The following is a 14,246-nucleotide window of genomic DNA, read 5'->3' as shown; positions in this document are numbered from 1 at the left end:
GGAGGAGGTGGCTCTTCAGAGAGAAGGTTGAAATGGCAGGTCTTGTGATCGCGGGCAGGAAATCTTCCACCGCTGCTTACAAATCTGAGGATAAGATCACTGAACTCCCAGGGGCGTTCAGACAGCTGGAGGGACCAGCAGCACACAGGCAAAGGATCAGGAGCTTTATGGCGCCCCAGCAACCCCTAGGACACAGGCGAGGAGAAGAACTCGGAAAGGTCATGTGACTTTCCAAAATGAGTGGTGCACCCAAGGTCACAGTCTGGCCTAGAATCCAGCGTGCAAGTGTGTCGTTGGCAGTGAAGCGCCCTGCCGGTCACGGGGGGAGCTAGAGGTGCGGGTTAACGGCCGTGGTGCCTGGGCCAGGAACCCATGGGTCCAATTTCCTCTCCGATAAAATGGGGAAGGGGCAGAGAGACTCAGTGCTTAGGCCTCTCGCTCTGGGAGCCACTGCCCCAGCCATTGGGTATGGGCCTAATCCTTGCACCTGTTTCATCCTTCTGACCTCATCACCCCCCAGATGTGTCCTAGGAGAGGGGGCGTCCCAGTGTCAGAGGCAGGCTAATAAGCAAGTGAAGCGCTCTAATGCCATAAACCTCCGTCAGACTGATGAGGACGGGCCTCTCCCAGGTCACAAGGGGCCCGTATCACCTTACTCCCCGGTGCGTGGACTCGCTTCTGTTGGGTGAGTCAGAGCCGGGAGTTGTGGTCTCAGCTTATTTTTAGCTCCCGTGGATTTTCTTTTCTTCGCTCCTGCTGCGGGGACTTGGAATTCAGAGCAGACGGGGCGGCGGCACTCCTGGGAGACTAAGGAAGATGCCGCCTCCTCCCTGGGAATTCTTCTCAAGGCTCTGGAGAGCAGCTGGGGTTCAGTAGGGCCTGCAGTCCACACGGCCTGTGCCGTACTTTCGCTGCTTTTGAGCAGCCCTGACCGCACGGTCCGGGAAGAGATGTGGCCACGGTCAAAAGCGTGATCTGAGTTTTCCAGCACGAAGCCTCATGCTCTTTGCTCTGCCACGGTTCCCTCCAGCCACCTCCACGTCTGCTGCCACTCTGGGCACCCGTGAACTTCCCTGTCACCGATGAGTCTTTTCTGGTCCTGCCCTCGCTGTGATGCAGAGCACGCTACACTTTTCCTCCCGATGGCCACAGCCTCACACCATGGCCCCTCTTTCTCTTTAAATGGGGGGGCCCAGGCCTGCAGTTTGCCCTTGCTCAGTGTGTACATTTCGTACGGTCTTACCTGCCCTGCAGGATTCCACATCTACACGGGGACGTGGAGATCTTTTTGATGGTGACAACTGTTGGCAGTGATGGGGGGAGGGGTGCTTCATCAGCCAGAAGCATAGGACAGCGCCCCACAACAAACGATTATCAGTAGTGCTAAGGTCCCGAAACCCACGCGACTCCCGACCGTCTAGATTCTGGGCACCTCCCAGTGGTGCTTCCCGGACAGTCTCGAGCCCACACACCAAGAGCTCCATTTCTCTCCCTTTGTGTCCTTTCCCTTTTCTCTCACCAAGTCTCTGTAATTCTCCAGGAATCGTCTCCAATCTGGCCTATTTTACCACCTCTCTTTATAAAGACTCTAGATGTCTTCTCCATGTTTTCTTCCTAAAGGACTGACAGGACTCTTCCCCCCAGTTTTTAAGGCAAGTTGGCTTCAAACCCTTCAGTAGTTCCCTCCGCCTTCAAACCCCTCAGCCTCAGGGGCCTCAACCTCATTATCCAGTCTCGCTCCGTCAGACCATGGCGTACCCACCTGGCGTTTCCTGCAGCTAAATGTCTTGCTGCTTCTCCATCCCACAACCCCCTCAGGTCATCAGTGCAGAAAACGGTCACTGCCACTTCACCTCCCTGTCCCCACAGGGCCCCATATACCTGTTTCAGCACTTAGCGTACAGTGTGGCACCTGGTATTCTCAGTCTGAGTCTCAACACAGCTCGGGGACTTCCCCGAGAGCGAGGACCGTCTGAGTGACCTTAGGCCTAACGTGCCCAGGCTGACTGGTACATGGGACTCCTTTCGCTGGGCCGGGGCTCAGCTGGGAGGGGAGGGTTTCTGCCGAATCCCTACACTCCCAGACACCAGGACCCTTGGGACCGGCAAAGCCTAGAGCGAGCTGGCCCTTCTGGACTCCTGCCCCAGCTAGCCGCGAGTGTGGATCCCACAGATAGGTTCTCTAGCCTGCAAATGGCAGAGGACTCCCAAATGTGCCGTGGAGCCGCTGTCCTGGCCCCTCATGAGGCACCTGCCCGGCTTCGGGGCAGCGGAGAGAAGACAGGGCAGAGGCTTCACTCACCGCCTTCCCTTCTTCAAGGCCGGGTGTAGAAGGGGTCCTGAAGGGCAGGTCACACGGGGAACACCGCAGGCTCGGGGAGACTGCTCTTCTTCCTGCCGCAGAGAAGGGGGCGAGGTGGTAAAGAGGGACGGCCGGGGCCCTGCGCATCCTTAGGGTGCAGGGGGACCCCGTAAGTAGAAAGGAACTTTCTGAAAGATGTGTCTGTCCATGCCGCCCCTCTTTCTGAAAAGTGTTGTTAGGGCTAGACCCCAGCTACTCGGACTGCCTTTTCCCCCACAGCTACTTCTCTTGCACATTCACATTTCAGGCCTCGAATTCCTCCCATCTCTTGCCTGGTGAGATGCTTTCACCTCCTGTAGGACTTCCTTAACCCTCCAACACGGGAATGGCGCCTGCCCCGGGAACACGGCACTGGATTTCACCAAGCGGGTCAAGTCTGCCGTGGTGGCGCAGGCGTCGGCCTGGCAGAGGACAAGCTCGTCTCCCCACACCCCGTGCCGCTGGCGCGCCGGAGCCGTAGGGGTGGGGAGGCGCCTGGGGCCCCCACACACCTGTCCCGACAGCGCGGAGGCTGCTCTTCTCGGACAGTGGGAGCAGGGAAAGGGGCCGGAGCACATAATGATGAAACCGGTTTCTACAAAGTGATGCTCTTTGTACCAAAATATTTAATGAATATGCTGTTAAAATAAAACCAACAAAAGAAATAGTAATACAATTTTACTGGTTTATATTTCAGTTCATAAAGTTGACACACTGAAACTACCCTAGCACAATGTCCACGCACCTAGTTTTAGATGGGCTTACAGCTGTTTTGGTAACTGAACAAGAAAGACACAGAAAGCGGTGGAGGGTGTGGTTCGGGGGGTGGGGTTGCCATTGTTACCTCCCTTGTCACAGTGACCTCAGCAAGCGTTAGTATAGCCAACAGGAAAAGAGATACAAAACAACCCAAGAATCTTTATACACAAACCAGTGCCTCTTAGAACAGCTACCTGCACCCTGCGTGCGGAGACCAGATCATCGGCGCCAGCCCGTCAGCATATCACTATATAAATTAAAAGGTCTAGGTTATTTGTTTTTTTAAAGGTGCTAAAACCTCTATTCTGTAGTTTTGAAGTGAGAACCTGCAGCCCATCTGAACAGCGAGGTCTGCACCCAGCACACTCGGGGGAGGGCCCGGGGGCCCAGACAGCCAGGGAGGGACACGGGTCAGCAGGACCGGGCCTGGGTCTGTGCATCCCGCACATGTGTCTACACACACACACACACACACGGCGCAGTGTCCTTCTCGCCTGTATGACCTGTTGTGCAAAAGCACTAGGGACCTTGAAGTGATGGAGCATTTCCCAGCTCTCGAGAGGGTGGGGGAGGAGAGTGGAGCCCAGCAGAACTGGAGTGACATTAAGTGCCCAAATATCCACATAATTAGGTTGTGCAGATCAGTCTCGGTCTGGGATTTAAACACTGTCAGTTGGGCACACTGGGAAAAGATATTTATACACACACACACACACACACACACGACACATGAAGCAAAGTAAGATTTGTCCACGTTATGATTAACCCTGTCTCACAGTCGGTCAAGTCGCCCAGCCCAGCCCTGTGACGTTTTGGCAGCTAACACTAAAAACAAGAGGAACTAGAAGAGTTGCATAGAATTGATCAGAAATGTGAATAATGCCAAACCCAACACCTGTGCAATGTGTTCTTTAACAAAACTAGGTGGCTTCAACTACAACCAGGAAACCCTCCTATTTAAAACAAAGTGCTTCTCCGCGTCTACCTGGAGGACCCTATGCTGGCACGAAGTAGATAAGAATTATTTGCGATACTGATCCCCTGCCCCCCCCACCCCCACCCCACAATATATATATAATATGTATATTTAAAAACAAACAAACAAAAAAAAGATTAAAGGTTTAGAAAAAACCAAAAGCCTGAAGGATCCCCAAACTCCGATAATGTCAACTCAGCCCTTGGGCTGGGTGAGGTGGTGACCCACACCAGGAAGAGGCCTGGGAGCTCACACGGAGGATGGTTTCCCAGAGCGTGTCCAGAGCGTCACTCAGCCAGCAGGCCTGTTAGCATCAGTAGTTAGGAGAGCCTTACCCCAGAGAGGCTGCCTGCTTCATGAGCTCTGGTCCAATGACCTACCAACATGCTGCTATGGATCTGACTTAGGTACATTCTGGTCCTGGGACATGTCACAGAATCACACATCTGGCCAAAGAAGGCAACAAAAGGTGTCGTGTTTTCTGAAGGTGTCTGGAGGCAGCCACTTCACTCAGCAAGTCTCTTTCCCTTGAACCCCCGTTGCCGTCTTTATGGAGCTCAGGGTTCGGTTAAACCACGTCTTCTTGGCGGCCTGTACCTCGTTCAGGGCAAGGCCTAAATGGTGCTCCAAGTCCTGCAAGGGGAACAATGTACGGTGAGCATGCTCGGCTCCAGTGTCAAGGGAGGTGCCTCCCAAGAGCTGAGCCAAGATAAGAATTCAGCCTATGTATTCTTGAGAGGCCTCTGGAAATTCCCCAGTCTCCACCTGGCATAAAAGGGTCTGGAATCCCTAGAGTTCTGGGATTTTTCCTAGTTAAGACCTCTTCATTTCTTGCCTCGTCTACTTATTAAAACAACCTCCTAACTGAGCGCTTCCTTCTCTTACCCACCGACTGCACATCAGGCAGACAGAGCTAATGGTCTGGTTCAAAGACCACGCCACTAATTTCCAGCAAAGACCTTTAAAGTCTAGACTCCCTAGCAAGACATTTGAGATGTTTCATAATCTGGACCCAGAGACACTCTGCCAGCTCAGTGCCCACCTCCACCCCTGCCTTCCTGGCACTCCTCGCTGGGCAGGCCCTCTCCTCCCTCTGCCGCTCCATCCCTCCACCAGGGATGCTCACTGTTCTCTCTCTTCTGCAGCTGCAACCCTGGTTCATTCTTTGACCACAGCTCACATACTGCTGCCTTGGTGGTGCTTTTCCTGATTGTCCTGGACAGTCACACAAGCCATGTCTTAGCTTTGCAACCCCAGCACCTAGAACAGGGCCTGGCAAAGAGCAGATGCCCAGTGAATGTGTGTGATGTGGGAGACCAGGCCCTAAGCTTTAGTCCTGAACTTAGTCCCTTCCACACACGGTGCTTAGGGCCCACTCTGTGCTCCGTATTATACTGGTGCTCGTGGAACTGGCCCGGCAGTGTGAAGATGACCTAAGTAAGCCCCACTTTCTTCTTCGGAAGTGGAGGCTCAGAGAAATCAGGTCACATGTTCAAAGTCACAAAGCTAGTTAAATGATGGGAGTTGGGACCTACGAGTTCGCAGTTAGGAAGTCCTCGGACACAGTGCCGAGAGCCCTTTCTGGGCATCATCTTACGTAGTCTTCAGAACAAACTATCAGATGGGGGGCCTTGTCTCCATTTGCAGATAAGGACTCTGAAGTGTAAAGGGGTTCTGTACTAACCCAAGGTCACAGTTTGGTGGTGCAGCTGTGATTTCAAAGCAGGTGTTCTCTGCTTCACCAAAAAGATCCCAAGGTTGATGGACAATTCTCTGATAAAGTCCAATTCTTATGACCGTCCAAATACTAATTAAACATCCGCTGGTAAATCGTAAGTAATGGGCTTCTTCCCACAGGGATTATGGCCAAAGGTTAAAAGGGAAAAAACCCCCAAACCATAAAGGTCATTTCCAGGGTTTCCAGCCCACGCGGGCGGGCCCAGGGCGGCGGCCGTTACCTGGATCTTGCACTCCGCTTCCACCAGCTGCAGCTTGGTCTGGGCCAGCTCCAGTTCCATCTCCCTCAGCTGGTTCTTCAGGGTCTCCTTCTCCTCATCTGTGTCCTCATCTAAAACCTCCTTGGCTGAGCTCAGGCCCTTTATGCGACCTTCTTTGTTGAAAAATTCCCGGCAGCGCTCACAGTCATCCACTTTTTGCTGAAATTGAAGGTCAGATGTGAAGAGGCAAAGAAGAGAAACCAGCCCTGCGGGAAGGTGTGGGTGCCTCCTTTTTGGGGAGCCAAGAGATGGCTTCTCGGTTGAGCACCACAGCTTCTGAAAAACTATGTTCTCTTTGGCAGATGCCCTACTGGAAAAGCCACGTGGTGTCATACACTAAAAGCAATAAAAATATTCTTATGTCCTGGTCTGTCACCTCCCTTCTAGGAACCTCGGTTAAAAAAACGAAGATGCAGTGAGTAAAGATTCATGTACAAAGATTTTCACTGTGGAATCAGAGACAGAAACAAAATGGGGCAGGGGGTGTAAACTATCCAACCGCTGTGGGAGAGGAAATACAGAGCTGTGCTGTATTTATACAAGGTAGTTTGTATGCAGCCTCTAAAAAGTTTTTGAGGAACTTTTCATAGCATGGTGAACTGGTTAAATGCTGGGTGACCAAGGACACAGAAATGTCTGTAAAGCATGGTTACAAATATTTACCACATTTCATCAAAGTAAGATGGCCCTGACTGGAAGAAACCCCATTTCATGTTCCTCTAAGAAAACATTCTTCCAATTAAGCCACTTTAGAAAGCCCTCAGTTATAAGGCATGTCCCAATTTCTCAGATGTGAATGTGGAAAAAATGAGTATCTCAGAATGAATGGCATTTTGTACGTTGAAATAAACACAGAAACTCAAAGAATGTACACCGAAGTGTTAATAACGGTGATGTTATTTGTGGGTAATACAATTACAAGAGTTTGTTTTCTTTCATTTTCCAAATTTTCTGCAGTGGGCATTAACAGTTTTAGAATCAGATAATAAGTCATATTTAAAAAATAGATACTGCTGTGTACACTTTACTCAGGGCGGAGGCCAGGTGTATTCTCGCTCCAGGTAAACTGCTGATGTGTGTGCGAGGCCATGAGCACATCCCTCCCACCCTCCTGTCCACGGGGTCGTAAGTGTGTTAGAAAAGCATCTTTCGGTAAATTACTCCTCTCCGAAAAATGTGGTAAGTGCTTCTAACACAGGGACAGCCTAAAGAAAGAAAGCACCAAGTTACAAAAGCCCCCAAACTGGCAACAAAACAAAAACATTACACAAAGTCCTCGTTGTTTTGGGATCCATTATAAGCAGAAGTAATTGAGCTCCGAAGGGGAGTGTCCCAGTGTACAGAGCACAGGGAATGACAAGTGATACCACAGGCTCCTGGTCTCTGCACCCCTACCCTCAAGCAAAACCCACTGCTGGCTGGACTCCTTCACCTCTGTGCCTTGCAGTGATCACCTGCTGTACTGACGACATTCGGAAATCCTGGGTCGCCTTTTTTTTTTTTTTCAGTCACGATCTCCAGAGGATGTTAAGTGGATTTATAAGGAAAAGGCCAATTGTATTTTAAGATTGAAAACCAGATCTCTGGGTCTCATCTGTACTCCTTTCCAGAGGAGACCGGCACACCACCAGCTGTCAGCCAGGCCATGACAGGAACCTAACAGGGTACTGGGTGGCTTCTCTCATGTTTGAAATCAAAGGGAAATCAAACTACCCTCTCCCAAAATCTGTTGTGCTGAACAAAGCCATAAAATGAAGTAGGTTGTACAGAATCTCTTTGGTAGAGGAAAACTTACCCGAATTTTCTCAATTTCCACTTTATTAGCTGTCTGCTGCTTCTCCAATCTTTCACTCAACTGAGAACAAATCTACAGAAACAAATGAAATGAGACAATCTCTTGAGCAGTGTCATCATCCGCATAACCTGGGTTTGGGATGAATCCGGCAGTGGAAGCTGGACCGTGCTGAGCAGAGAGGACGGTACTTGCACACCGGGTGGAGGTGGTGCCGGGGGGACGAGTCGAGTCGGGGGAAGAGCAGAAGTTCCTCTGGTTGGGCCACCTCTATATCCATGGGCCTAGGACTCGAGGAACTCACTGGTGCCCCACTCAATGGCCAACGGTTTACACACACTTGACAGACTCACAAGCCGGTACAAGATCCAAGTTTAGGAAAGAACAAGACCAGTTCAGTTATGTTCTTAAAACTGAAACCAGCCAGGGAGAGAAGTGTTTCTATGGCCTACGAGCATAGGTGAATGTGAGGCCGTAAGAACAGAGCGTGGCTCTCATTTATTAAATGCCTATTTATCGGTGGGGCAGGGTGCCAGGCCCTCTACAGACACGATCTTATGGAACCCTCATGACGGTTCTCTGAGACAGGGACCATTTCTCTTATTTTCCCGTTAAGAATCAGTGACGTCACTTGCCCGGTGAAGTACAGTGAACGGTCGGTGCGGGTAGCAGAGCCGGGAAGCCCAGGGTGTGGAGGGGACACACTCACCCAGGCGAGCAGGGCTTCCAGAGCATGTGGCCCACCAACAGTGCACTCACTCACCTGCTTGTAGTCACCAATGATGGAACTGTTTTTTCTAATCTCAGATTCTGCTTTGTCGAGTTCCCGACGACACATTTCTTTTAACTGCAGGTGTTAAAAAAAAAAAAAAAAAGGAAAAGTGAATGTCTTAAAGGAAATACAAAGCTCTGGCACTAACTGCTCTGTTCTGGGCTTTCCAAAAAGTAACCAACCTACTCAGGAAGCGTTCTGTTTCACCTGCCTGGTCTTGATGCCAGGAGAGGGAGAGAACAGTCAAAACGCTTCCATAAAAGATCAAACTCCGTTTCGGAGTGGGGCTTTGGCTAAGGCTCCCCCTACCAGTGCAGCACAACCGTGAGCCTGAGCTGAGGACACAGCATAAACCAAACAGACTCAAGAGCTCATCAGAGAATTGCTCCTTCCTCATGATGGAGAAAACGCCCTGCTCTCATTCAGGCTGTCCTGACAGAGACTAAACAGCATGACCATTACGGAGAACCGTGAGGGCAAGAAAGGGCTTCCTCTGTGGTGCGAAGCATCCAAAGCTCTTCGTCCTATGGCTGCGGGTCTGTGCCCCCAGTGACTGTGGAGGGCTAGCTCAGGATAGGCCTTCCAGAGTTTGCTCTGTGGGGGAGATGCCAGCGGACAGGTAGGGGAAGAGCTAGACATTATATGATGGCTGCTTTCCTTCTGCAGAAATGCTAAAATAACTCTCTTCTTTGTCACACTCGGATGCTGACACACAGGAGTTTCTCTTCCCCCAAGAAAGGATGGTCTTTGCCCCACTGTCTCCTGCTACGCTCCAACTATTAACAACCATTATGCTTTACACAGTAAATAAAAAAAGCCTTTGGAGGGAAACTGAAGCCAGCTGTCTGCGGGTTCCCCAGTGGCAGCAGGAAGCCGCCAGCTGGACTCATGACTCTCAAGACACAGAGGCATGTGGGAGGGCTGAGCTCCCCTTACCTGAGCAGACTCATCTTCCAGCCGTCTCTTCTCTTCTTCTGCATCAATCAACTTCTGTTTGGTCATAAGCAACTCCTTATTGAGTGCATCTGCCTTCTCTTCAGCCTGAAGCATGTAAGAGATGCTGTCACACAACAAGAATCGAGAACCGGATGGGGTCTGAATTGGCCAGCACAATCCCATTTTAACGTGACTGGGAAACTGATCCAGAGAGGGGAAATGACATGCCTGAGGTCACACAGAGACTCTCATGCACAAGTGCCTGGCTCAGTCTCTTGCACAGACATTGTGCAGGACAGTGGTGAGGGGCTCAGCCTTTGGCATCAGATAGCCTGGGCTCAACTCCCATCATTCCCGAATCATGTGCCACTTGAACAAGTCACTGAGAATCATTCTGAACTTCAGGCTTGTCATATGAGGGATAAAACGCAGAAAGGACTCCGCACAGCACCTTGAATACAGTAAACACTCAATAAAAGGTACCTGTCATTATCACTAATAATAGTAATGATAAATTCTGGTTTTCCTCCTCCAGACTCTTAGTATTTCATGTGCTTCATCAAACAAGTTCTGCACCTCATTCTCATCACTTGATAAAGGAAGCCACCTCCCTCCTGACACTCCCTTTTCATTATCTGAAATGGCCACCCTCTACCCCAGTGTTTTTTGAAAGCATACAAAAGTCTGGTGGATAGATCTGTGGGTCTAAGTGAAAATGATGCACCTATGCCAGATACAGGAGTCCCTGAGACTGGACATTTCAAGGATAAGTGAAGAATGAGCATGTTAGAGGGCACAAGCTCCTAGTTACAGACCACTAGATATGGAGGGTCTTTGTTATATACCAACCTCCTTTTTAACAATGAATGGATGGTGGATTCCCTGAAACTAAACAGCATTTCTGATGTCACCTAGCTAAAGACGTATCATGGAGGGGCACCTCAGTTGGTTAAGCGTCCAACTTCGGCTCAGGACATGATCTCACAATTTGTGGTTTTGAGCCCCGCATTGGGCTCTGTGCTGACAGCTTACAGCCTGGAGCCTGCTTCTGATTCTGTGTCTCCATCTCTGCCCTCCCCCACTCATGCTCTGTCTCTCTCTCACTCTCTCTCTCTTAAAAATGAATGTTACAAAAAATTAATTAAAAAAAAAAGAGGTGTCATGGAGCCCCTGGCACATTCCACTATACCACCTCCCCTGATGTATCTTCTTTGTGGGGATCAGGATCTGCAGGGCTGAGGCCTTACATGGAGAACTGAGAATGGCATGATAATGCAATCTCAAAAAGGCATTAATTACAGGCAAACTGCACAAGTGTGCAATTAAGTGGGGTCCAAGAGTTAAGGCCAATCCTTTCTGGGGAGTGGCTTGTCATCTTCTTCTACAGCTCAAACCCAAGAAGCAATCAAAAGGGAAATGAGAATCAAACAAGAGAGGAAATAACTAGTAAAGAGAGGCAAGTCCCGTTAATGACTTGTTTTACTTTAATCTGTGGAGCAACCTATTACCTCTCTTTTCCCTCCCCTGGACTCAGTTATCCTCTTCTGAGAAGTAATTTGGAGCCTGCGGCACATTCGTACGTTCTCTCAGCTATTCGTCATCACTATCATGGTAGTGATTCTAAGAAGTGTGAAACGGCCAGGATATGAACTGGGTCTTTGAAGTCAAGTCTTCCCTGCCCACCGTGGCTCCCCAGTTTGTTTAAAAAAAAAAAAAAAAAAAGAAAAGCAAAGCAAATGGGGAAGTGATTCCTTCACGTTCTCACAGCGCATGTAGCAGAGCTGTAATCTACAACCAGGTGGCGTGACATTAAGCCCAGTGTTGGTGCTGTCACGCCAAGAAGTGACTCTCAATGCTGTGAAAGGGAGGTGCACAGAAACTAATGGACTGGCCTGACCAGCATCCCCTAAGGGCACCACACTCCCTGCACTCCATCTGCATAAGCATAGGAAGAGGGAGGGTCTGGAGAGAATAAACACAAATCCAGACTTCCACTTCTGGTCATGAAGGACTAACAGGGACCAGATTTACCCTATCACTGTAAACAAAAAACTGGATAAAATGTATGAAACTACTATTTTCAGACAATGAAAATAATAAATGCAGGACTGTGGTTCCTGGGAGAAAGAAAACAAACAAGATGAATTCTACTACCACCCTGGATTTCTACCTAGAGGCACATTCTGGACAAGAAGTAGGGCAAAGGGTTCCAAATAGCACATCTCAAAACATCAAGGAGGCAGAGTTAAGGGGCCAGAGATGCTGACAGAGGCCTGGAAATAAGAAAGCTCTGGAATAGCTAATAAGGTAATAAAGGAGATAAACTCAAATCATGAAAATACCCAATTAAACCAAGGAAGGCAGAAAAGGAGAAAGAAAAGAAATAAAAAGCAAATGCAACAAATAGCCAAATAGCAAGATGGTAGACTTAATCTACCATATAAGTAATTACATTAAATGTAACTGGCCTAAACATTGCAGTTAAAAGAAGGGGATTATCAGACTCAATAAAATAAGCAAGACCCAACTATAAGCTGGCTACAAAAGACCATTTTAAATATAAAGACACAGATATGTTAAAAGCCAAAGGATGGAGAAAGATGTACCATGCAATATAATGAAAGTTGGAGTGACTACATTAATATCAGACAAGGCAGATTTCAGAGCAGAGTATTGCCAGAGACAAAAAGTGACATTTCATAACAATAAAGGACTCATTCCACTGAGAAGGCGTAATAATCTGAAATGTATGCATAAATTCAAATTACAGGAAATTAAAGCTGACATAACTGAAAGGAGAAATAAATGCACAATTAGAGACTTCCTCTCTGTTCTCTCAGTAAGTGATGGAACAAGCAGAGGGAAAACAAGTAAGTTTATGGAAGATTTGACCACACTGACATTTATAGAAGACTGTACCCACAACAAAAGAACACACACATTTTCCAAGTGCTTGTGGGACATGCACCCAAATAGAGCAAAAGTAGGCCCTAAAATAAGCATAAATATATTTTAAAAGGATTAAAATCAGAAAGGATATGTACTCCAACCACAAATGAATTAAATTAGAAATTAACAACAGAAAAATCTCTGGGAAAAATCCCTAATAGTTGCAAATTAAACAACTAATACTAATAGTTGTTTAATAAACTAATACTAATTGATACTAACCAATTCACAGGTCAAAGAAAAAATAAGAACTGAATGAAAATAAAAACAAACCTATCAGAATATGTAGGATGCAGCTGAAATAGTGCTTGAGGGGGATATGTAACTTTAAAATGCTTATTTTAGGAAAAAAGGGGTCCAGGGGCGCCTGGGTGTCTCAGTTGATAAGCTTCTGGCTTCTGCCCAGGTCGTGATCTCATGGTTCCTGAGTTCGAGCCCTGTATCAGGCTCTCTGCTGTCAGCACAGAGCCTGCTTTGGATCCTCTAACCCCCCTCTTTCCCTCTGCCCCTTCCCTGTTCACGTGCTTTCTCTTTCTCAAAAATAATAAATTAAAAAAAAGGTTTTTTTTATTTTTATTTTTTTATTTTTTTTTTCAACGTTTATTTATTTTTGGGACAGAGAGAGACAGAGCATGAACGGGGGAGGGGCAGAGAGAGAGGGAGACACAGAATTGGAAACAGGCTCCAGGCTCTGAGCCATCAGCCCAGAGCCCGACGCGGGGCTCGAACTCACGGACCACGAGATCGTGCCCTGGCTGAAGTCGGACGCTTAACCGACTGCGCCACCCAGGCGCCCCTATTTTTATTTTTTTAAATTTTTTTTAACGTTTATTTATTTTTGAGACAGAGAGAGACAGAGCATGAACAGGGGAGGGTCAGAGAGAGAGGGAGACACAGAATCTGAAACAGGCTCCAGGCTCTGTGCGGTCAGCACAGAGCCCGACGTGGGGCTCGAACTCACGGACCACGAGATCATGACCTGAGCCGAAGTCGGACGCTTAACCAACTGAGCCACCCAGGCGCCCCAAAAGTTTTTTTTTTTAAAGAAAAAGAAAAAAAGTGTCCAAAATTAATGATCAAGCTTTCCCTTTAAGAAGCTAGAAAAAGAGGGGTCCCTGGGTGGCTCAGTTGGTTGAACGTCCAACTCCGGCTCAGGTCATGATCTCGTGGTTCCGGAGTTCAAACCCCCTATCAGGATCACTGCAGTCAGTGCAGAGCCCACTCTGGATTTTCTGTCCCCCTCCCTTTTGCCCTTCCCCCACCCATGCTCTCTCAAAAATAAACATTAAAAAAAAAAAAGCTAGAAAAAGAGCAAACTAAACTAAAAAAGAAGTTAGAAAAAAAATAACGGAAAGGAGAAGTCAATGGAACAAAACAAGCAGAAACAAAAGAAACCAAAAAGTGGGTTTTGAAGAAATCAACACACTTGATAAATTTCTAGAAATGTCAGATTAAGGGAAAAGAAGACACAAATTCATTCCATATCAGGAATGAAAGACAGACCATCTCAGTAGATCCTATAAACATTAAAAGAAATACCAATGGAAATACCAATGACTTTGCCAATACATTAGATAACTGACATGATTATGTTACATGAAAGACAGAAATGATAAAAGTAGACACATGAAGAATTAGAAAATCTGAATAGCTCTGTGTCTGGAAGTAAACTGAATTCATTATTAAATAATTTCCAAAGAAAATTCCAGGCCCACATGGCTTCA

At 48.0% G+C, this 14,246-nt stretch overlaps 1 protein-coding gene across 3 annotated transcripts in view; it reads right to left on the bottom strand.

The window, feature by feature from the left end:
- Positions 1–2,947: 2,947 nt before the first annotated feature.
- RABGAP1 (RAB GTPase activating protein 1) overlaps positions 2,948–14,246 on the bottom strand; it is a 179,555-nt gene continuing 168,256 nt past the window's right edge. For 2 of the 3 annotated variants that reach the window (XM_086683971.1, XM_025922349.2), the window contains exons 22-26: positions 9,574–9,678; positions 8,629–8,712; positions 7,869–7,940; positions 6,035–6,232; positions 2,948–4,709 (exon numbers count right to left, since the gene is read on the bottom strand). In XM_086683971.1, coding sequence (XP_086540097.1) covers positions 4,587–4,709; positions 6,035–6,232; positions 7,869–7,940; positions 8,629–8,712; positions 9,574–9,678 — 582 coding nt within the window. In that variant the 3' untranslated portion in view covers positions 2,948–4,586. Of the gene's footprint in view, positions 4,710–5,202; positions 5,349–6,034; positions 6,233–7,868; positions 7,941–8,628; positions 8,713–9,573; positions 9,679–14,246 lie in introns of all 3 variants that reach the window. The other variant, XR_015243042.1, reaches the window with a different exon arrangement.

Source organism: Puma concolor, chromosome D4, assembly GCF_028749965.1.
Source record: "Puma concolor isolate L17-30 chromosome D4, mPumCon1.1.hap2, whole genome shotgun sequence".
Classification (NCBI taxonomy): Eukaryota; Metazoa; Chordata; class Mammalia; order Carnivora; family Felidae; genus Puma; species Puma concolor.
This window is presented reverse-complemented; position numbering and strand designations above follow the sequence as displayed.